The following is a 22,634-nucleotide window of genomic DNA, read 5'->3' as shown; positions in this document are numbered from 1 at the left end:
TAAGATGAATTCCTAAGAGATGGAAATATACACATTTAAATATTTGATAGGCACTACTAAAAGTTTCCCTTAAAAGTATTTTATCAGCTTGTATTCCCACTAACAGTATAGGAGAAGGCACTGATTTCCTCATATCTTCATCAGCAATGGGAATTCTCAAACTTATAATATTTGTCAATGGGATGAGTCATAAAAGCTATACATAGATTTTAAAATTATTTTTGATTTTATGTGTTTTTTTAGAAATTTTTCCTTCTTGGTTCTCTTTATCATTCAAGGAAAAAAGCCATCATCTTGTTTCAAGAAATCTGCAGTTTTGCTTTACTCTGGAGCCTTAGTAGGGAAGGGCTCTCCTTTCCTTCTGACCTGGCTTTCTGTGAGAATCTGAAAACTCAGTACAGGGATTTTCTGTGAGAGTGGAGTTGGTGATGCACAGGGGATCAGCTTGCTCTGGTTATAGAAACATGATTTCAGTGCTTAACTGGCAAATCTGATGCAACTTCTGGAAAATCCCTAAATGATTTGGACATAGTTATATAAAAGGCATAGACTTTCTTTTACTAAATATGCAAAAACACAAATATGTTGTTTCATCTAATCTTACCTTAAAACCAGAAACCTCTCAAAGTGATGCCAAACTAAAAAAGTTTAAGCCCATTTCCTATGTGCATTTTTCTCTGGCATCCTCGGGGTTCATGTTTGCTTCCTCTGAGTTGAAATTAAGGATGTTGGGAAATAAGTGCCATTGTTTTGTGTGTTTAGTGTTGCTTGATTGTGCTCACCTTTCATCTGTAAGAGAGCTCAACTCCCCTTGTGATGATTAAAGAAGATCCTACAGCTAATTCCTTCATCACTGGGAAAAAAAGGTGGGAACTCCAAAGATGTTTGCCCATCTCCCTCAGTTGAGAGCTGATAAAAGTTTGGATAAGCAGATGTGGTAGCAGGTGTCCCCTCAATTGTCACTTCCAACCTTCTGATCTCTTGGTTCCCACAGAGGAAGCTATCCTCCAGTAGCCAACCTCTTGGGAGTTTCCTTTTGTTTCACCAAGATTAACCAGTTCTGCCTTGGCAGCAGTAGCAGTCGACTATAGGAGGAGAGGCTCTCATAGGGTTTCAGCATTTTCCTAAGGAGTGTTTGTCTCCCCTGATTCCTCACTGGTAGTGAAGCTAGCTTCCTCTAACGTCTTCCTCTTTCTGGTAAGAGGTGCTTTCAGCCATCTAGCAGCTTCCTGTAGCGGTAAGTGGTCAAAGAATGTTTTTCGGGGAGTTGATCTTAGGTTTTCAAGAATGCCCTCAGGAGACCCAGTTTGTTTTCTATGTAAGAAGAGTTTTTAGTACAGCTGAGCTTTTCTCATTGATATAGTCACGGAATGAGTACCAGTTTGATCTTCCTGCACTTCTGGGAAACCTCCCCTTTGGGGGAGAGTGTTAAGTCCACGTTGAGGTGAGCAGGGGGTGGCATTCAATGGTTAGAGAGATGGAGGAAATTTAGCTCTGGGCAGTTGTGACTTTCTGTTTCTCTTTCCCAGATTCTTGTTTTGTTTAGCTGTGTTTATCTTCTGTGTGGTTGAAGTTTAGCAAATATTCTCTATTATTCTTGTCTTATTAAAAAATAATTTGGGGGGAGTTAGTTGGGAATGGAAGATAAAAGATTTTCTTTTTTCCCTTTGAAATTCAAAATTTTATTCTGTTCATATCACCTTTTAAATGACTGATGGGAGTTGCATAAATGTCCATTTCTTCTGTATTTGTGGTCTTTGTCACTTCCTTTGGTAGTGGTTGATTTTATTTTCTTTCAGGCGGTTGTTTCTAGCACACCTGCTCAAGAGACTGTTTATTCTATGATCAATTCATGCTTTAGAGATGAATAGTTTGTCCCTAAGCTATTCCTCTGAGGCTTGAGGATTGTGTTTTCAGTGCTAAGATTTGTCTGAATAGAAAAATTGACCCTTCCAGCTACATTGTTGATTGACTTGAAAGTGTGTCAGGTCTCTGGTTAACAATGAGCAGTTTTGAAGAAAACAGGTAATTGGTGAGAAACATTAACTGGGGGCTAACGGCTTATTAGATAGGAGAAGAAGAAAAACAGAATGGCTTATGGGATTACCAACACCTGTGTCCATGCAGACTCATCTTTTATCAGTGTTCTTTCATCATAGCATTTACTATAAAATGTAAATTCAGAACAATGCCTCTTAACCTGTGTTTATCTTTTGTTTTTTTGCTTCAGCATGCATGAATCTTTAAAAAAGGGGGACCAAGTGATTTTTGTGTGCCCCTGCTTAGCAAACAGGATGATTTTTACTTATTGCTTTCATGGCAAATTGGAAAATTTCATTTAGTAGGGAAAGACTCAGCATTTAAAACTGAATTGGAAATCGTACCTCTCCTTGAAATAAGATTTTTTAATTTTAATGCTAATGTAGTCTAGTTGTTTGTATGACATGCAGAAGAATTAGAAACTTGTATTTGTTTTCAGGATTTCTCACTTAAAGATTTCAGAGAAAATAGTAACCCTCAAATGTACAAAATGTTTTTGTAGTTTGTAGCACATGCCTATGGTTTTATTTGACTTCTTCTCAATATTAGATATTGTTCATCATAATATTTTTGGAAACATATTTCCTTACTTTGAGGTCACCTTTCTTTCCTCTCACCTTTTATTTATTCAAATAAGCTTATTGAATACCTGCTCCATGTCAGGCACTGTGCTAGATGTGTAGAGGAAGACGGAGAGCATGGTAGGAATGCCACAGCATTGCATTTCAATTTATCCTTCTCTGACTCTTTTGAGAGTGAGTGTTCCCTAGGATCTGCTATTGACTCATCCTCATCCTGTCTTCTCCTTGCCTCTCTTGATTCTTGTTCTTCCTGGGTGAGATCATCTACTCTCTATGACTTCATGGCTTCCTTATATGTTGATAATTTCTCATCTACAAATCTGTCTTTTTTCTTTAGTGGTGAAAATAGTTCCAACCTTCAAGAAGTATTTCAAGCCTAATGTGTTCAAACTGAATTTGTTATTTTCCCACCCCAATTCCTGCTCTTGCTCCTCCACCTTCCTCTCCTCTCCCCCTTATTATCATCTTAGTTAATGGTACCTCTATCCTCTCAGTGTCCTAAGCCAGAAACTTAGAATTTTCCCCAGATCCTTCCTTGTCCTTCATCCCACCACAGAGACCATTTATAAACTCTGTCCATTCAACTGCAGAAACATTTCTAAATCCAGCTCCACATGCAGGTTGCTATTGCTCCCCATCTCTCTCCATGCTGGGCCATGCTGTGAGAGTGACCTTCCTAAAAAACTCTAGATTGGCTTTGAGAGCCATGAAGGAGCAATGGCAATGGACAATTGAGGTTGGGTTGCAATCATACCTTTCTATGTAACGTTCTCTTCTGTCTTCCCATCACCTTCTGGATAAGCCACAGGGCTTTTACCATAGCAATGATCTGTGTCACCTCATTTATAAAATGGGGATACTGAACTTTCCTGCCCTTAGAGGTTTTCCAGGTTTAAATGAGATACTATATATCAAGTGTTTAGCACAAGACCAAGTACCCAGTAAGTGGTAGTGATGATGACAATAATGGATATGACTTCTTCCCAAATCTGCCTCTTGTCTATCTTGCCAGCTCCATGTCACACCATACTGCTCACATGCAGACTATAATCTGGTCACGATGACTGTTACTGTTCCAGAACCGTTCCTTCAGTTTCATAACACTTGGTCTTTCTGCGTCCTCTTCCTTTTGCCTGCCCTTACCTTGTGTTCTTCACCAAACTGTCCTTCTTTTCCTTTCAAAAAGACTCAACTCAGAATCACCATCTTTGAGGTCTTAGCTGACTTTGCAAAGCAGGCTTGGTGACTCCCTTCCCTCTGTCTCCATAGTTCGAAGCTCCTTCTTCCATTATAGTCCTGCATGGGCCATTTTAATGATCTTTCTATGTGTCTGTCTGTTCTCATCTTCCCCTGATGCTGGGCTTTTAAAGGATAGGGATAAAGCTCAATGCATTCTTGCCTGTCCCATGCCCAGACTACAGTTTAATAAAGAGTAGGTGCATGATCAGTGTTTGGTGATTGAACTTCAGTAGGGGGAGGAGAGGGCCCTCAAATTTCTCATGAGGTTTTCTACATGTTTTGGAGAGTCAAAAATATATTTTAAAAAGAAAAATAATAATAGTCCTCTTACATAGAGCAGGAGGCACTGTGCTAATTTCTTAACATGAATGATCTGTTTTAGTTTCCCTAACAATCCTATGAGTTTACAGATGAGAAAACCAGGGCTTAGAGGGAAGGGGAATTGCTCAAGGGTACAGACTTAAGAGGACCAAACTTGTCAGTCTGACTCTAGCACTGGTGGAGGAAGGGGGAAGTGAGAAGGGGAAGGAAGATGACTAAATCAGGGGAGGCATCCCTGGGAGAGAAAGCACAGGATGAGGAGAAGGAAGGGAAAATGCATGAGGGGTAGCAAGAGCAGGGTAGAAAAGGAAGAGAAAAGTAGAGAAAAGGAAACTGTGACACCAAGGAGGAAAGTGAGCAGGGGGTCAACAAGAGGAGAATGTGTATCTGGGTAGCTGCTGCATTTCTAAGAGAATATAAATAGACTTCAGTGTTACATGACACCTCACAATCAAAATTAATCTGAAATACATGATATGGGAAATTGAATGATTTATGTTGAAGCATAATAATTAGACAATTTGCCTGTAGTAACCACCATTTTCATGTGCATACACACGCAGGTTTAAATTTTTCCCTTCTACTTTGTCCAACATCTACAAGCACTGTGACTGTTGGTAGCTGTCACTGACACCAAATATGATTAAAACATTATCTGATGCAGATGCCTGCAGCAGTGAAAGCATACCTCATCCTTCCCAAGAGCAGGAGGGGACCAATGTCACAGTCATTGAAGTGAGTGCAATGGACCTTATCTACACCACTTCCCTCCCCCTCAAAAGCTATATACTTGACAGACAGAGGCCTGGGTTTTTTCCTGAGCAGTCTACCCCTTTCCCTCACTGGTCTCACCTCCCAAGGCAGAGATTTCCCTACTCCACCAGGATCTGCCTTGTTTGGGGTCTTAGTGCTGCGATTCATTTCCCCATCTCACCTATCCTTCAGAGTTCTGGCATGGGGACTCCAGGTGATAATTGGGGCTGATAGGCAGGGTTTCCAGTGTCTGTGACTGTAAGATTTTCATGGCCAGGGACAAATATACCCAGCTCTTCAGCCTCTGGGACCCTAGGGTCTGAGGAAGGAAGAGGCTAAGGTTAGGACCAGAGAAGATACAGGGCCACAAGAGGAGAGAAGGCTTGTTCCCTCATCCTCATACCCTACAACTACTCAAGGAGGCAGACTTTCACAGTTTGCCTAAGCCCATAGTGATGCTGCCCTCCCTGGCAGCCCTGCTACCCTCCACTGCACTCTTGGTTGGGTGAGTCCTTTTAGGGAAGGTGAGTTGGGGTAGGAAACAAGTGCCCTAGCGAGGAATATGAAGAAAAGTTATGGAAACAGAGATTCAAAGAGGAGTAAAGGGGAGGGAGTAAGAAGTTAAAAGGCAGACTGGGAAAGAGAAAAGGAGGGGAAAAACAAGTATATTTTCATGGAGCGCACCCTATATGCATGCATATTTAACCTCATAACACCTCGTGGAGGAAGGCATTATTATCTCCATTTTACGGATTTGGAAATTGAGCCTTAGGAAGGCTAAGGACATACTGCAAATAATACCAGTTAGAAAGCATATGAGCTGGGATTTAAATCCTGTTATCTTGAAAGTGTTTTCTCTTTTTCCAATGAGGAAGATAAAGCAGAGTCAAAGAAAGAGGGAGGGAAGGAGCTCTGAAGAGAGAAGTAAGAATAGAAGAAGAAAAGAGGCAGGGGTGTGATCTGGGGTTGGGCTCAATAAAACTACATTGAGTCTTTTCCTCCCTGTCCCATCTTGTCCCTATGTCCTGAGAACTGGAAAGAACTGACTGTACAAAGGAGCTAGAAGTTTTGCCCAGTGGGGACTCTGTTTCCTCCCTAGCCTCTGAGATGGCAGAGGGGCAGCGAGGGGCTCACCTGAGCTGGGCTCCGGGCGGGTAAGGAGAACCGTGAGTGATCTGCCCATGCCAGTCTCCTGGCCTCGACTGCTTCCTTCTCTTCCCCAACTGCCCAGGCCCCTTCCTTGTCCCTTTCTTTTCCAATCTCTTCCTATTCCTTTGCCTCTCTATCAGTCTACCACGTATGTTCTCTCTTTCTCTTCCCACGGGTTCTACTCCTTTGGAGTACCTCTACTTTGCCTTTCTACATTAATCAAGCATTCTCTTTAAAGTCTCATTACCCATTCACAATTCTTTCCTTTCTTTTACTGCTGAACATCTTGAAGCAGGTACATTGATTGCTTTCATATCATCCTCCCATTTAGGTAGGTATGTGACTAGGAAAATTCAGAGGGCTACCTTCAAGGTAATAACTCACATCTGAAAAGCACCCTCATTGTGTGTCCTTTGACCCTAACATCCCATCAAAGTACGTCCCGAGGCTTACAGGCTTCCTTACTAGTTAATAGAAAAAGCAAGATCCAAGACCAGGGCTGTTTAACTTCAAAAGATGAGCTTCCCACCATCACGTCCTGCTGCCCTCTAGAGGCTCAGCAGAATGTTCCCCTGGAAGTCTCACGGTGAGGTGACCAGGGTCAGTGTGGGTCTTTTGACCTGCAGACCTCGGACCGTAGTTCTAGAGTGTACAAAAGCAGATCTATCCTCCTGAAGCAGACTGTTATTAGCTCAGGAGACTAATGGTATAAAATAACAATGACAGTTTATTAATTTGTAACATGCAGTATAACTGTCAGGAGGACCAGAATGTTCACTTCAGCATGACTAGTGCATTCTTTCCCAGTAGGCAGACTTTTGTGGGAAAGCTGGTTGTTATCACCAGGTTGATTGATGAAGATGAAATTGGAGCAGGGGGAATTAGCTATGATACCTTGATTGTTGAATGGCTTCAGATCATTAAAGGGAATCTCCATTTTAATCCTTTGCTTAAAGCACTGAGTCACTGGCATCTAGATATACTCATTTTGCCATAATGAAAGATCTTCTTGCTGAATCATAATATGACCAGGATGCCCTCTTCCCCACAGCTAATTAAGCAGCATTTTCAGTGTGGATGTCTTGCTTTCCTCTCAGTCTCAAGGTATTTCAAACTATTCTCCTTATTTTCCCTGCACAAACTGGCATCCTTTTTTGACCTTGTCATTTCTTTCATTAGAAGAATTATTTTCTTTGACCAAGATTTAAAACCTAAACTTGAAATGTAAAAAAAAAAAAAAATTCTTAATGGAAGTTTAACCTTCAATCTTTTCACAAAATTACTAATTGCATTTTTAAGTGGATTATTATATACAAACACTTAGCTATTATTTCTGTTACACTTCTGTCTCTTCCTCCTTTTTTTTTTTTTTAACCTCACTAATTAAAGGAAACCACTATTTTAGTTCCTTGCTAAGATGGAGGCTAGGGTAAGATGTGACCTAGCCAGAGCTTTCCTTTTTTCCATTTCTCTGCTTCAGAAAGATTTTAAAAAGGGGAAGTTTATTTATGTAAATATTGTTTGCTTCAGCACAGTTAATGATTGAATTTCAAAATCCTAATACTACTTCTAGAGCTAGATTTCACTTCAGCAAAACTTTTTCTCTTACCCTATTTTTTACTCTATTTCCTCAGACCTTCATCAGTCCAAAAGTTCAACAAAAGATGACTTTTTCTTTACTTCAACATCCTTTAGAGGTGGACAGAGTGCCAGCTGGGGTGTTTTGGTGAGTTAATAAATGTGGAGCAATGAAAGATTTAAATTTAACCTAGAATTTGCTACATTACTATGAACATAGCTTCCATAAAATATTCCTGATTGCCACTATTACAAGGAAGAGATTAGACTAAAGAAAACATGGACTCAAATGAATTCTTAATTTTTGGTTGTAAATTTATGTCTTAGTAAAAAAACCCTTGAATAAGATCATAATTAAGAAATAACTTTCAAAAATCTCAGAGAAAATTATTTAATTCACGTTTTATAACATGATTATATTCTCACTCTGGATTAATTATGAAGCAGAGGATATTTTCTACAAAAGTAAAAAATAACAAAAAAATTTAAAATGGTTTGATTTAATACCTCCGAAATAGAAGGTCTAAAAGACACTTTGGAAAGTGGTACTATGGGACTTCAAAGTAATGAAATGCCTGTGTGGTTTAAAAATAATTTTAGGAAGGATATGGTATCGCTTTATGTTTGATTAAATAAGAAGTGCTTCCACAAAGAACTAAAATAAGAGAGGGAAGGGATTGAGTGATAGTTTCTCTTTATATACCCTTTAATTACACAAATATGTTTGATTCATCTTTTGTACTGGTTATCTTTAATATCAATTTTTCAAACTAACCTAGGAAGCTGATAAGGAGGAAAAAAAGGCAAAGCTGGCCAGTGGTCAGCACTCAATAATTTTCTGAGAGATTGAATTTCTGTCTTCTGTCTGCATTCTCGTTGCCACCTGTCAGGGTATAGAGTCCCTTTTGCCATCTTGTTCAAAGAATTGTTCTTCTGATCCTCTGCTCCAGGGACTCTGAGCCCGTGAAAACAGATCCTGTTGGCTTAGTCCCCAGAGAGAATATTCAAGCCCTAACAAGTTAGCCTAGAACTTACTGATGAGCCTTGAACCTTTGCACAGATGGGGCCAACAGATACACTGGCCCCATTCAACCTCCCCCCTTCTGCTATCTTTTATCTGTTGTGGTGACTGTTCTTTGGAATGAAGAAAACCCTTTAGGGATGAACACCCACTTGTGTCCTTATTTTTTCCCACAGGAAGGCCTTACATCAAAACATTGTTTTTGCAGATCTTCTTTTATAGCTATAAGCTAAAGTCTCCTCATTGTCTCTCTCCTCCAAAGATGTGCTCATTCCTCTCTTCTTTCTCGTGCTAGAGATGGAGGTAGAAAGGAAAATGGGGACCAGCAAGAGCAAGGGTGCAGCCAAGAAAGACCTGATGGCCCCCAGCAGGAGGGCTGATCTAGGACATTGTAGCACTTAGACGAAATAGTTGCTAAAAGAGAAGTCCCTTTTAGAGTCTGGATGACCTTGTGCCATTCCTTGTAGAAACTGAGGACATCATTCATTTATTCATTCAAATTTCATTAGCAAATATTTATCAAGCATCACTATATCCTGGCACTTGTTAGATATGGAGATACAACAATGTGTCAGGCAGATGAGGCCCCTGCATGAATGGAGTTAGTGGTCCAATGGGGAGACAGTCAATAAAATAGGCAAATGCATTCTAGACTGACATGGGATGTGCTGGACTGTATGGGAACACACAAGAGTGGTCAGGGAAGGCTTCCTGGAGGAATTTTGTGTGAATATAAAAAAATGAGTAGGAGTTACTCAGGTAAAGGGTTTGGAGGTGGGGTCAGATGACTAAGGCCCCCCAAATCAAAGAAGCTTAGTTGAGTGTTTTTGGAGTGTAGACTTGAGGGGATGCAAAGATGCAAATGGGCAGTGAAAGAGATCGATGAGAAATCAAGTTAGAAAGATGTGCAGGGACCAGGTGGTAGTGTGCCCTGAAAGTCATGTTAAAATCTGGTCTTTAATTGCAATGATGGATATATGACATTAAACATTTCATCAAATCCTATACAATTGTGTGGTGCAAAGTGTAAACTATTAATGTAAACTATAGTCCATGGTTAGTAGCAATGCTTCAATATGTGTTCATCAATTGTAACAAATGTACCATACTAATGAAAGAGATTGTTAATGAGGGAAAGTGTGGGAGCAAGAGAGGATGGGTTATATGGGAATCCCCTATATATATATATATTTTTTTTTATATCCTCCTTCTGTGGCTTTTTTTTTTGTGTGTGTGCTGTCTGCTCTCTGTGTCCATTTGCTGTGCGTTTTTCTGTGTCTGTATTTATTTATTTATTTTACTTCCCCTTCCTCCCTTGTGGCTTGCTTGCTGTCTGCTCTCTGTGTCCATTTGCTGCGTGCTCTTCTGTGTTTATTGCTTGTCTCCCCCCACCTTTTTTTTTTTTTTTTTTGCATCACCTTGCTGAGTCAGTTCTCTGTGGCTTTGCAGGCCAGGTGGCTCGCCGCAGTGTGCAGGCGAGGCTGCTTTCACAAGGAGGCCCCCCAGGACAAGAACCCAGGGCCTCACATATTGTAGACGGGAGCCCAACTGATTGAGCCACAGACACTTTCCAATCCCCTATATTTTTGATATAATATTTTCATAATCTAAAGTGTCTTCAAAATTTAAAAAAATGACTAAAAAAAAAATCTGGTCTTTTTCTAAGGCTAATGGGAGGTAATTGGAGGGTTCGAGCAGGCAAGTGACATGATGCCATTTACATTTTTAAAAGATGACTCTGCCTTCAGTGTGGACATGGCAGCCAAGATTAGAGCAAGGAAGACCTGTTAGAAGTAAGGCAGGGAATAAGATATAGAATTATTGTGACTCTAGCAATGGAAGAAATTGTATTGTCGATGTGGAGACAGTGGCCACGGCAGTTGCTGAGGGTAAGGAGAGGGATGAAGAGGTGTGATGTGGGGGCATTTTCAGAACTTGGAGTTGATCTGAATGATATTGCAGAGACAAATGCAGGACACTATATATCCTGCCATAACCCACTGAATGGACTGGGAGAGAGTATAAACTACAACATAAACTATAATCCATGCTTTGTAACAACACTCCAAAATGTTCTCCTCAAATGCAATGAATGTACCACACTAATGAAAGAAGTGGTTGATGTGGGAGGAGTGGGGGATGTGGGGAGTGGGGTATATGGGAACTTCTTATATATATTTATATATTTAAAGATTTATTATTTATTTATTTCTCTCCCCCACCACCCAGCCGTCTGCTCTCTATGTCTATCCGCTGCGCGCTCTTCTGTGACCCCCTCCATCCCCATTAGCAGCACAGGTAATCTGTGTTTCTTTTTGCTGCATCATCTTGTTGTGTCAGCTCTCTGTGTGTGCAGTGGCATTCCTGGGCAGACTGCACTTTTGCCCTGGGTGGCTCTCCTTACAGGGTGCACTCCTTGTGCATGGGGCTCCCCTATGCGGGGACACCCCTGCGTGTGTGGCACGGCACTCCTTGCATACATCCACACTGTGCATGGGCCAGCTCCACACGGGTCAAGGAGACCCGGGGTTTGAACCCTGGACCTCCCATGTGGTAGGCGGATGCCCTATCCACTGGGCCAAGTCCACTTCCCTTATATTTTTTAATGTAACATTTTCGTGATCCATGTATGTTTAAGAAAAAGATAGTAATAAAATAAAAATGTGAAAATGAAAAAAAAATTGCTCATTCAGAAAAAAAATTTAAAAAAAAGAAAAAATCAGAGAAAAGAAAAAAGAAAAAAAAAGAAGTAAGGCAGTGGAAAAGCTATCCCTGGTCAGCAGGCATTTCTCAGAGGAAACCTGCTGCCAGAGATTGTGAGTGGGGGTGAGGGGGAAGGGGACTGAGTGAAAGGAGAGGTGGTCTTGAGGACAGATATGTTTTCAGTTGATAGAAGGTGTGAGGGGAAGGACATGAGTGTTCCTGATGGGTTGTATTTGAGGGCTTGCCCTTGTTGCTTGGATTGGTTAGGTTTAGTTTTCTAGACCCTAGAAAAACATTGGGTCTCGCAAAGTATCAGTGGTCCCGCTGGTCAGGCACATCCCAGGGATGGCTGTACCTTACCTGCTGATTTCCCTGGAGATGGTGGATGGGAAACTCAAGGATCTGGGGGCATGACAAACTAGGTGGATTTCCAGGGAAGCTATTGATGGTCCCAGGCTTCTTTCACTCTAAGGCATTTGTAGTGGAGAGATGAGTGTTGAAGTCTCTTCTTGTACTACTAAGCCTTAAGCATCGTTTTTTCCTTCTTTTGGTGTCCATATGGCTGACCAACTTCTTTACATATATCTACTATATCCTGCCTCACCACTGCTCTGAGCAGGATGCAAACAAGTCATTTCTACTTCTTCATAAAAGAGCATAAAAGTGCATACATTCAGTACCTCTACCTGCCCTGTCATGCATCTATCTGCAAAGGCACTCTGAGTTCATTTCCATGATCTGTTGGGTTCTGAATATTTGAAATCATTTGATCTTTTATTTATTCATTTTAAATTTTCAATTAGACCATATGTGAGGGAAAACTGAAAGACAGTAATGACATTATTCTGGCCCTTGTGGAATGACTTGGAGAAGGCTATCCATGTGAGAATAATTGAAGAAAAATTTTGAAATGAATTGTTTCTCTACTGTCTGGTCAATATTTTCATCTCTCAGGTAGCTTGTGTCGTTTAGCTGTGGTTCAAGGCTCTGGCTGTGCAAAAAAGTCACCTATGCTATTTGAATAAAAGGCAGATGCTGGAACCTCACCTCTGAGATATTCTGATCCACAGGGCTTAGGATGTGTTAGAAATCTGGCTTAATTTTAAGGCTAATCTGAACAGCACACTTTAGCTTATCTTGAGTTGTTCTATATATGCTCCGATACAAATAAATTTTTTTCTGTACGACCATTATTCTTATCTGGTTGGATTTAAGCCTGATAAATTGTGTCAGTGACTTTCTAGTCACATAAACTTGACGAGGAAGGAGGTTAAAGGATGTACATTTAAGGTTAATGAGAATTTTTCAAATACTAATGCTGTGCCCTTCTGTTTCCTTAAGTAGGTCATTATTGGTGCCTGGTGAAAAGTAATCTAGTGCAATAATGCTCATCAGTAAAAAGAAATTGCTTGGTAAGTATTGAATTCTTCTGGTGATTTAAAGCAATTTAAGAAAATCTTTATTATTTTTTATGGTGGTATAATTTATATATATAAAACACATAGATCTTAAGTGTTTAGTTCGATGAGCTTCGACAATTGTATATACCTGAGTAGCTACTGTCTCAAAACATGACAAAGTGCATTTCTGTCACCCTAGAAAGTTCCCTTGTGTTCCTTTCCGGTCATTCTCCCTGTCCTCCTCCCCCCTCAAACCACCTTCTGATTTTTATCAGATTAGTTTTAACTGCTTTTGAAATCACTACAACTGGAATTATACTGTATATATTCTTTTGTCTTGCATCTTTTGCTCAGCATAAGGTTTGTGACATACATCCAGACGGTTGCATGTATCAGTAGTTTGTTCCTCACTTTTTATTTTATAGCACTATTTCATTGTATGAATATATCCCAATTTTAAACTGAATCCATACAGTTGAAATTAATTTTGGGCCATGTAGGGAGGAAACACACTTTGGTTTTTTTGCTTGAGTAACTGGAGTAGCTGAACAGTACTAATAATATTCCAGCTTCTTTAAGACAGCACCAACAGTCAGAGTATTGATCCTCTCTTTTGTCTCCAGTTAGTCAGGAACAAACTATTATGTAGTTTTTTCCTTCAGTGGACATGTATCCAATTTATTACTGCTATTTTCTTTATTTTTAATGGTAGACCTTTAAGAGACTAACATCTGGATTAGTGTTTTTTCTAATGCCCTTGGCCTTCCTTCTAATAACATCTCTGACAGGTAGTTAACCTACCTTGACAGCAATTATTTCATGATGCAGTCTGTTCCCTTGTTGGATACTTAATCCTTGCAACATTCAGTCTCATAATGAGCTAAAATCTGTCTCAATGTACTGCTACCCACAGGCCATTAGTTATATCCTCTGGGGCAATATTTTCATATTCCCAATGCCAAACTAAGAGTCTAGAAATATTATCATCATTTTTTCATTTTCAAATGAAATGATTTTTTTATACTCAAGTCAGTGGTATCAACTTAAGACTATAAACATAAGATTAACCACTTTTAAGAAGTATAATTTTCCGACAGGACTGACTGTTGTGGGGTTTTGAGATGTTGAGGCCGTGATCTAAAGTCCAGATCACACTCTGTTAAAGTGATTTACACATATACTAATGCATTGTAGAAAAGTGGGCAATTTTCTGCAACTGGGAGAACCACTCAAGGATGCTGTCTTGTACAACTTTAGAAAGCACCAACCACAGTGAACTTTATTGTATTTGTGTATATTCATCATTTATATATTCCAAAATGCATTCATGCTGTACACTAGTCTGGAACTTAACCTTTTAATTTAATCATATAATCATACATACAATTTATGCTTTTAAAAATTTCTTAACATTATTTTTTTCTGCATTTCTCCCAACTTTATGTTTTGAAAGCATTCAATCCTACAGAAAAATTGCAAGAATGATACAATGAAGACCAATATATTCCTATTTGCTTTTTGCTCTCTCTGTTTCTCTCTCTCTTTCAGTCTCTCTCCACACACACACACACATATGCCACAAATTTTGCTGTTGAACCATTTGAAAGTAAATTGTAGACATCATGATACTTACCCTGAAATACCTCATCTCCTAAGGAAAAGAACATCGTCCTTCATAACCTCAAAATTATCACCACACCCAAGAAGTGTAACATTTCAATTTAACGATAACAATATGTATTCTATACTATAATTCTCCAATTGACCCCCAAACATCTTTAATAGCTGGCTTTTATTTTTGGGACAGTGTCCAGTCAATGCCTACATATTGCATTTGTTTTTTAATCCCTTTATTTTCTTTTCATTTTGAATAGAATGTTTTATCATTATATTGAATTTTGGAAAATTCCAGCCTCGCTATTTTGTAGAATCTTACACATTCTAGATTGGCTTAGTGGATTACTCCTAAATCCATTAGGATTATGCTTTTTTTTTTTTTTTTCACAAATACTATGAAGATAATTTTTTTTTTCAATGGATACTCAGTTGACCATTTTATGATGAGGAATGCAACTTACCGATTCTCCTTACTCAGAATTTCTCTTTACAGACAAATAATCACTGTCTGATGGGACTAAATGTTTTAGCCACATAGCCATGTCAGTATCTGATCTCTGGCATTGACTGAAAGAGAAAGCTGAGTCCATTCCCTAATTCTTGGGCTTGTGACAATGGCTCTATGACTCAAGGGACTGACATTTGTGTCACCATCATTTGCATCATCATGATTGGGAATGATGAATCTTTAGGTGACAGCAGTTTCTGAAGATCTGGTAGTAGACTGGAGAGCTTTTCTTCCCTCCTAAACATTTTGTTGTGGTAACATATATGTAACATAGAATTTGCCATTTTAACCATTTTAAGTGTAAGACTCAGTGGCATTAATTGCATTCACAATGCTTTGCTACTATCACTATCATCCATTAACAAAATTTTTTCATCACCTCAAACAGAAACTCTGTGCCGATAAAATAGTAACTTCCTATCCCACTTTCCCCCAGCCCTTGGTGACTGGATAGCTTTTTAAATCCAGGGTGTTAATTTATTTATTCAGCCAGTCAACAAAGATTTTTTTGAGCCCCTGTGATATCTAAGTAGTGCTGACTGAGAGATTTTACTTGACATCAGGTAGCTTTTTACAACTCAATAGAGCAGGTATATCATCACACAATGTTTAAATTTGCAGTAGCAATGATAACTTAAAAACACTTTACTAAACATTGCTACTAGTGGTATATTTGCCAGAGGAATACAGACTAGAGACCTTCTGATAAAATGATATAAAGGTCATATTTTAACCTCAATGAAATATTTAGTATTCCAAATTTAACAAAGTTACACTTACATTTATATAAACTTCCACACCATCAACAGGAAGGCTATGGAAGACGTATGTAAAAATATAACAAGCCAGTCATAGGTATTATAGAAAAACAGTAATTTTCTCGCAGATATGTTTTATTATATATTATCTCCATATTCATGTAAAATCACCCATTTTTTTTTAAGATGTAAAAAACTCCAGTTAGCTGACTAAAATATTTAAAACGTTGTGATTACAGTCCATTTTCTGTGTTTGTTCTTTGTTATTCATACCCTGCCCTTTCAGCTTATATGGGAGGTCCAAAGCTAGATCGTGTTAAAGCATATGTGAGCTTTTTTCACAAAAGCAACCAGGAAGTGTGTTGTTCATGTGTAAAACACTAATTCAGATATCATGGAGTTTGGTTAAATGGGAAGCCCAAAAAGTAGATAATTGCAGGTGTTCTTTAAACTACCTAAAGCACCGTTGATTCCAAAATGTAGGGGTTGCCGAGCCAGCACTCACTCCTCTACAGGAAAGCCCTCAGTGTGTTTATGGGGGGCGAGGTGGGAAGAATCAGATGAAGTCTGGATTATGTCTCTCATGGACCTTGGACATTTTTGCCTTTGTGGACCTTTTGATAAAAAATACTAAAAATAGTATTTTACGACTGTGTCAGTACAAAGACAAACATAATCCAGACAGTGTTCATTATTATATCGTCATTATTATTATATTCATTTTACTTCTGAGTTTAAATGAAAATTAAAGCATTTTTTTTTTGGCCCCTGACAGTATTTTGGGCTCTAGGTATTGTGTCCACGGATAAATTGTCCCTGAATCAGATGCATTTGCGAGCTGAACTGCCTTCCAGGGAGTAACTCTGGATTTCTGGGGGGAGGAAAGAGGGCTTTTTAGTTCCTTGTGTTTATTTGTGTGAACCTACATACAGAAAATAATCAAGGGTGCTTGCTGTGATACTTAGTAATACTTTCTATCATTGCTACTATAAATTTAAAAGTTGTGTAAAGATATGGAACTGTAGGTTACTTGGGTATAATCACTATCCAACTAAAATCTTCAGGCTTTTTCTTGTCCTTTTTGTACATACTATTTGATTCTAGGTACTGTGGTCTTATAAATGGTGTATTTAGATGAATAGCAGAAGAAAATGTGGGTGTTTTGTAACGCATCCTTATAATTTACTGGGTTTGAATGGAATGAACACTGTGGGTGTATAAAGACTCTGCTAATTTTCAGTCATTGTCTACTACACCACAGTTGTGGTGTAGTAGAAAGAGCCCTGTGTCAAAAGAGATAAGAATGAGTCCGGGTGCTTCCATTTACCAACCATTGGAACTTGAATTCTTTGGGCTTCACTATTGTAAAATAGGACTAATAGTTACCACTAAGAGTTATCATATTAAAATAAAATGCAATAATATATGAAGTACTTTATAAATTATAAAAGTAGTATATAAATGTTAGACATTACTGAATTAATAAGTACCAATAAATTCATGGGTAAATGTTAGATACCTATCTAATTAATAGATATTAAGAGTTAATTAACTTCTAGGATTTTCTCCTGAAATTCTAGGTTTTGCAAAGGTGACTTAGTACAATTTTATGGCTGACATTATGGGTAGCATTTTCTATTTCTTTACTTCTTTCTTTATTTTTTAACATGAGAAAACACTTTAATAACCAATTACAGCAGAGAATATAGTTTTGTCTTACCCAAACATTTAAGAATTTGATTGAGCAGCAGGGACCATACAGCTTGTCCCAATTGTTTGCCTCTTCCAGGTTCTTAAAATACCATTGTCTCTGATGTTTAGTAGAGTCACTGCCACAGGTTTCTTCTATGCAGCCAGATTCAATGCCATCAGGCCAGGGCAGAAAGCCTTGAAGAACTGCAAAAGTCCATTGTCCACCTTTCCACACAGTTTTTGCACTTTTTGTATTCATTCAGGCTTGTTTTACTTTTACAAAACACGTTTCACTGAATGCTACCACAATGTTTTTACAACTTTCTATATGCATACTAGTTCTGTCCTGCATATCTCCATATTAACAGTTTTATTTTAGGACAAAATATACCTTATAACATTTCAGTTAGCATTCCCACAAACTTTTTACCTTTTTCAATATTAGCTTAACTTTTACATCTTTTATTTTATCCTTCCTTTCCCTCTCTTTTTTCTCTTTTTTCTTTCCTTTTTCGCTATCTCTTTTTCTTTTTTCTTCCTTTTTCTTTTTCCCTTCCTTTTTCTCTTTCTTTTTTGTCTTTATTTTTTAAAAATGTTACATTAAAAAAAATGTGGTCCTCCCACACCCCCACTCCCCCACCCCGTCCCTCCCACAACAACCACCTCCTCTATCACCATGGGACATTCATTACACTCAGTGAACACATCTCTGACTACTGCTGCACCACATGGTCAATGGGCCATATTATAGTCTACACTGTCCCCCAGTCCACCCAGTGGGCCATGGGAGGGCATACAATGTCCAGTAACTGTCCCTGCAGTACCACCCAGGACAACTCCAAGACCTGAAAATGCCCCAATATTATATCTCTTCTTTCCTCTCCCTACCTTCAGCAGCTACCATGGCAATTTTCTCCACATCAGTGCTACACTTACTTCCATTACTAATCACAATAGTTCCAGAATAGAATATCAGTAAGTCCATTCTGAACCATACTCTATTCCTCCATTCTGTGGACCCCGGGATGGTTATGTCCACTCCACCTCTATATCGAGAGGGTGCTTAGATTCCACTTGGATGATGCAATTCTCCTGCTTGCAGTTGTAGGCACTCTTGGTTCCCTGGTGTGGTGATTGACCTTTTTCACCTCCCTGTTAGCTGGCTGGAGTAAGTCCAATAAGCCAGAGGGTAGGAGTTGCAAGTCTGCTGAGGCTCAGGGCCTGGCTATCACATGGAGATTCCAGAGATTCAGGTCCTCTGAGTATACACGAAACCCCAACACCAACCACAGGTCCAGTAAAAGTAACAGGAGAGGCTTGTGAACAAAGATCACATGTGAGTCCAGCTCCATCACAGGGCTCTGAGCTCTGAGAGCATTTTGGAAGCCCTGGGAGCCTCTTCTGGTACTCTCTGGGATTGCTAATTTTACACGGGCTGTTCATGACGGTGACTCTCCAGGGGCCTGCCAGTGTGGTTTCTACCAGGAGCCCCAGGGCCTAGGTCCACCTTCAGCATGAACTGTGTGACCTCTGGCAGGTCATGGTTCCCCTCAGAGTTTCCAGGTTCTTAGAAGGGGTTGGATGAGATTATTTGCAAGATTCTAACTACCTTAACCATTGTCTGACTCCATGAACTTGAGGCGCTATCAAAACTGCACTTAATTGTTCTTTTGTGGAAAGAGGCAGTAAGGTTTCTGGCAGAAAGGTGGGACCTGCGAATAAGGTAAATATTTATTTGCCTGTGTCTCAGGAATTTTTTGCTGACTTCTCTTTTAAAATAAATACGGCACTATCATGTCTGCTTAACCAACCAACCAGCAGTAATAGGGCTCAGGGGTCATGAAGCTTCAATGCTAAGTTCATTCTGAATTTCATAGTGGGAGAACAGCGTTCATGCTTTTGTGTTTCTTTGTAATTAAATCGTTCAATTCTATAAGCACTTTTTTGAGTATATACTATATTGCAAGCACTGTGTTGGTCCTGTAGTAAAGGGTTGGTGATAATGGAACCTACCCTTATAAGTACCATGTAAATGTATATAAAATACATGTAGATTTACCAAAAATATATGTTTAATGAGTTCTGTTTCTCCTTGGGTTTATCATTTTAAAACAGTAACAACAACAAATCCAAAAGCTGTTTTCTCAAGCAGTTTTTGTAGAAATACTTTAAAGGAATTAGTTTTTGCTTGATTTTGCTTTTTGTTTATGATGGTAATTTGTAAAATTGGATTTAGATTTTTTTCAGGTAATCTATTTTCTTAATTAGGTAGAAAACGTGGCCGTTGAAATGAAGTGCCAAACTGTAGTGGCCAATCTCTAAAGCAGCACCTGGCTTCACAAAGACTCTCTTATCGTACAGTCAACATCAACAGTATTTCCTATTCAAGTTTCCCTTTACATTTGTAATAACTCTTTGGTGTTCAGAGGGGATTTTCTTTGGCTCCACTTGAAATGGAGGGGAAATGCCAGATCCCTTCTATTTCACTATTACTAGAATTCTGAGCAAAAAGATGATAGAAATTATTCTAGAGCATCTGAATCCTTGCTGCTTGTCATAAGTATTTCAGGGCATAAGCAATGCATACATAGATTATCAGATTTTATGTGTGGGCAAGAAGGATGAACTAACATTGTGGTCTTAATCCTATGTGTACTCTAGACTTTTTCTTGTGTTTAAATCACTTTAAAATGAAATCTTTTTCTCCATAGAGGATATATTAAATATTTAAAATTTTCCTTCATAGTCATTGTGAAGAGATTCCAAAGACAGTGTGGAAAAGATATGTCTTATGGCTCCCATATACTCCCCCAATTTGTGTGCTGCTCTAACTTTATTCAAATGTAGTATTATACAGCTTAGAGCATCTGATGTTTTAATACTCAGGTTCTGGGCCAGGTTATGCTGCTGGGAAAAATGACCAGTCACCAGAGACTTTCTAAAGAGAAGCCCCTGGGACTTCCCCACCACCATCCTTTCTCACCTCTCTGTGGAATTGGGCTGGTACCATCCTATCTTTGAAATGCTCTCATCTCTTGGTCTCCATTATCTTCAGCCTAAGATTCTTCTTAATTGTTTGACTGCTGCGACTGTCTCCTTCACTGGACCCTAGTAGGAAAACGCCCTGGGTTCAGTCTTCTACATTTTTCTTCCTTCATGCTTGCAGATGACTCTCAAATCTATGGTGTCCATTGTAACACTTTTCCTTAACTTTATACCTCATTTGCAACTGCTGCTGCCTTTGCTCTAATAGTTCTATGAATATAGCTTTAGGTTGCATTGACTAATAAAACCTGAGGATTAGAATTATCTTCAAAGTCATCTTGTCCCACTCTCCTTTCAACTTATCAGTCTCCTCTTATAATGTTGCTGTATCTTTTCTTTGAATATATTCTCTTACCGATAGTTCAGGGAGCTGATTAAGGAGATGACTCATTTTTTAATTTTGACTGTAAATTTGTAGAAAACTCTCTTATATATTAACTAGAATTTCACATCCTTGTAAAGTTCGCTTTCTGTTCTGACTTTTGGAATAACACTGAATGTCTATTCTGCCATCTGCATTAAAGATCCTCAAATGTTTGCAGATGTCTCTCATATTGATTTTCTCTCTTTCATTTTTTTAATTAATTAAAATATAGGGAATTCCCATATGCCTCACCTTCTGCCCCACCACACTTTCCCACATTAACAACAGCTTTCATTGTTGTGGTATATTTGTTACAATTGATGAACTCGTATGGAAGCATTGCTACTAACTGTAGACTATAGTTTACATTATAGTTTACATTCTGCCCAGCACATTTTTTTAGGTTATGACAAAATGTGTAATGGCCTGTATCCATCATTGCTATATCATGCAGGACAATTCCAATGACCTGAAAATGTCCCCATGTTACACCTATTCTTCCTTCTCTCTCATCCCAGAACTTCTCATGGGCACTACTGCCTTTATATCAACAATAGAATTTCTTCCATTGCTAGGTAAGAGTAAGTCTATAATAGAATAATAATAAGTCTATTTTAGTCCATTGTTCATTCCCTAATCTTGAGGATTTGGGGATGGTGATGCCCACTTTGTTTCTAATTGAGAGGGGTCTTAGATCCCATGGGTCAGATGGATGGAACTATCTTGCTTGCAGTTGCAGACTCTCTCTGTTCCTTGGGATGGGCATTGTCCAGACCCTCCTTGTTAGTTGTCCTGGGTGAGTCCAATGAACTGGAGAGTAGGTGTTGCAACTCTACTGAGATTTAGGGCTTAACTGGTGCATGAATGGACCAAAGATTTAAGTCCCTGGGACATATATTTAACAAGTCTAGTGCTAATTATAGGTTCAACTAAAAGTGGCAGAAGAGTCATGTGTAGGAAACTATCGATGAGTCTAACTGTGTTACACTGGGGAGCATAAATTCCAAAGTAAGGCCCACTGACAGGGTGTCAAATTCCTGAGCTTTTCTGCCATGTTTATAGTGTCTGATCTCTCTAGAGCTCTCAGGAGCTCTGCTTTTTGGAGCACTGTTTACTGTGGCAGCCAGTGATATTGTCTTAAAACAAGCATAAGTGTAACCTCTGGAACGACCTCCAACTCACTTTAAAATCTCTTAACATAAAAGCTCCTTTGTATTTAATATTTCCCCCTTTGGTCAAGGTATTTTCTCCAGATGCATTGCTAGAGTCCACATTTGAGCAAGAAGGAGGCTTTCAGGAGGTAACTCCTAGGCCATGTATGATAATAGGCTAAGATTCAATTTCACAAGAAATGGTTCCCAAGTACAATGATCAATATCAAGGGCCTGGGGAGCTGATGTGGCTCAGGCAGTTGGGTGCCTGCCTCCCATATGGGAGGTCCTGGTCTGGTTCCCAGTGCCTTCTAAAGAAGACAAGCAAACAATGAGCAGGTCATTAAACCAAAACAATGAGCAGATAGTGAGAAAAATAAAACCAAGCAGGGATCGTATATAGTTCAAGTAGGTGGGTGCCTCCTAAAGAAGAAACAAGCAGACAAAGAGCAGACAATGAGCAAAAACAATGAGCAAAGAGATGAGGGTGCCATCTTGGGAGGGGGGAGGGATATCAGGAGCCTAGTGTAATGGTCTGTCATCCTTCACTAGGCACTGCTCTTGTGCTCAGGGGATTCTTGCCATTCTATTAGAGAATGTAGCAAGGCTGCCCAGGATGGGAATTCAGTATTCTTTCAGTTATTGCGTAGGTCTCCACCCACTAAGACAATGCACCATGACCACTTGAACATATTCATATGCCTTAGACGCATG

The 22,634-nt window shown here is 39.2% G+C and overlaps 1 protein-coding gene across 1 annotated transcript in view; it reads left to right on the top strand.

Moving 5' to 3' along the window:
* The first annotated feature begins 7,701 nt into the window (after positions 1 to 7,701).
* The window catches only part of ATP8B4 (ATPase phospholipid transporting 8B4 (putative)), a 292,064-nt gene continuing 277,131 nt past the window's right edge, over positions 7,702 to 22,634 (top strand). The window contains exons 1-2 of the mRNA XM_058294177.2: positions 7,702 to 7,809; positions 12,727 to 12,797. Coding sequence (XP_058150160.1) covers positions 12,770 to 12,797 — 28 coding nt within the window. The 5' untranslated portion in view covers positions 7,702 to 7,809; positions 12,727 to 12,769. The remainder of the gene's footprint in view (positions 7,810 to 12,726; positions 12,798 to 22,634) is intronic.

This window comes from Dasypus novemcinctus, chromosome 3 (assembly GCF_030445035.2).
Source record: "Dasypus novemcinctus isolate mDasNov1 chromosome 3, mDasNov1.1.hap2, whole genome shotgun sequence".
Taxonomy (NCBI): domain Eukaryota; kingdom Metazoa; phylum Chordata; class Mammalia; order Cingulata; family Dasypodidae; genus Dasypus; species Dasypus novemcinctus.
This window is presented reverse-complemented; position numbering and strand designations above follow the sequence as displayed.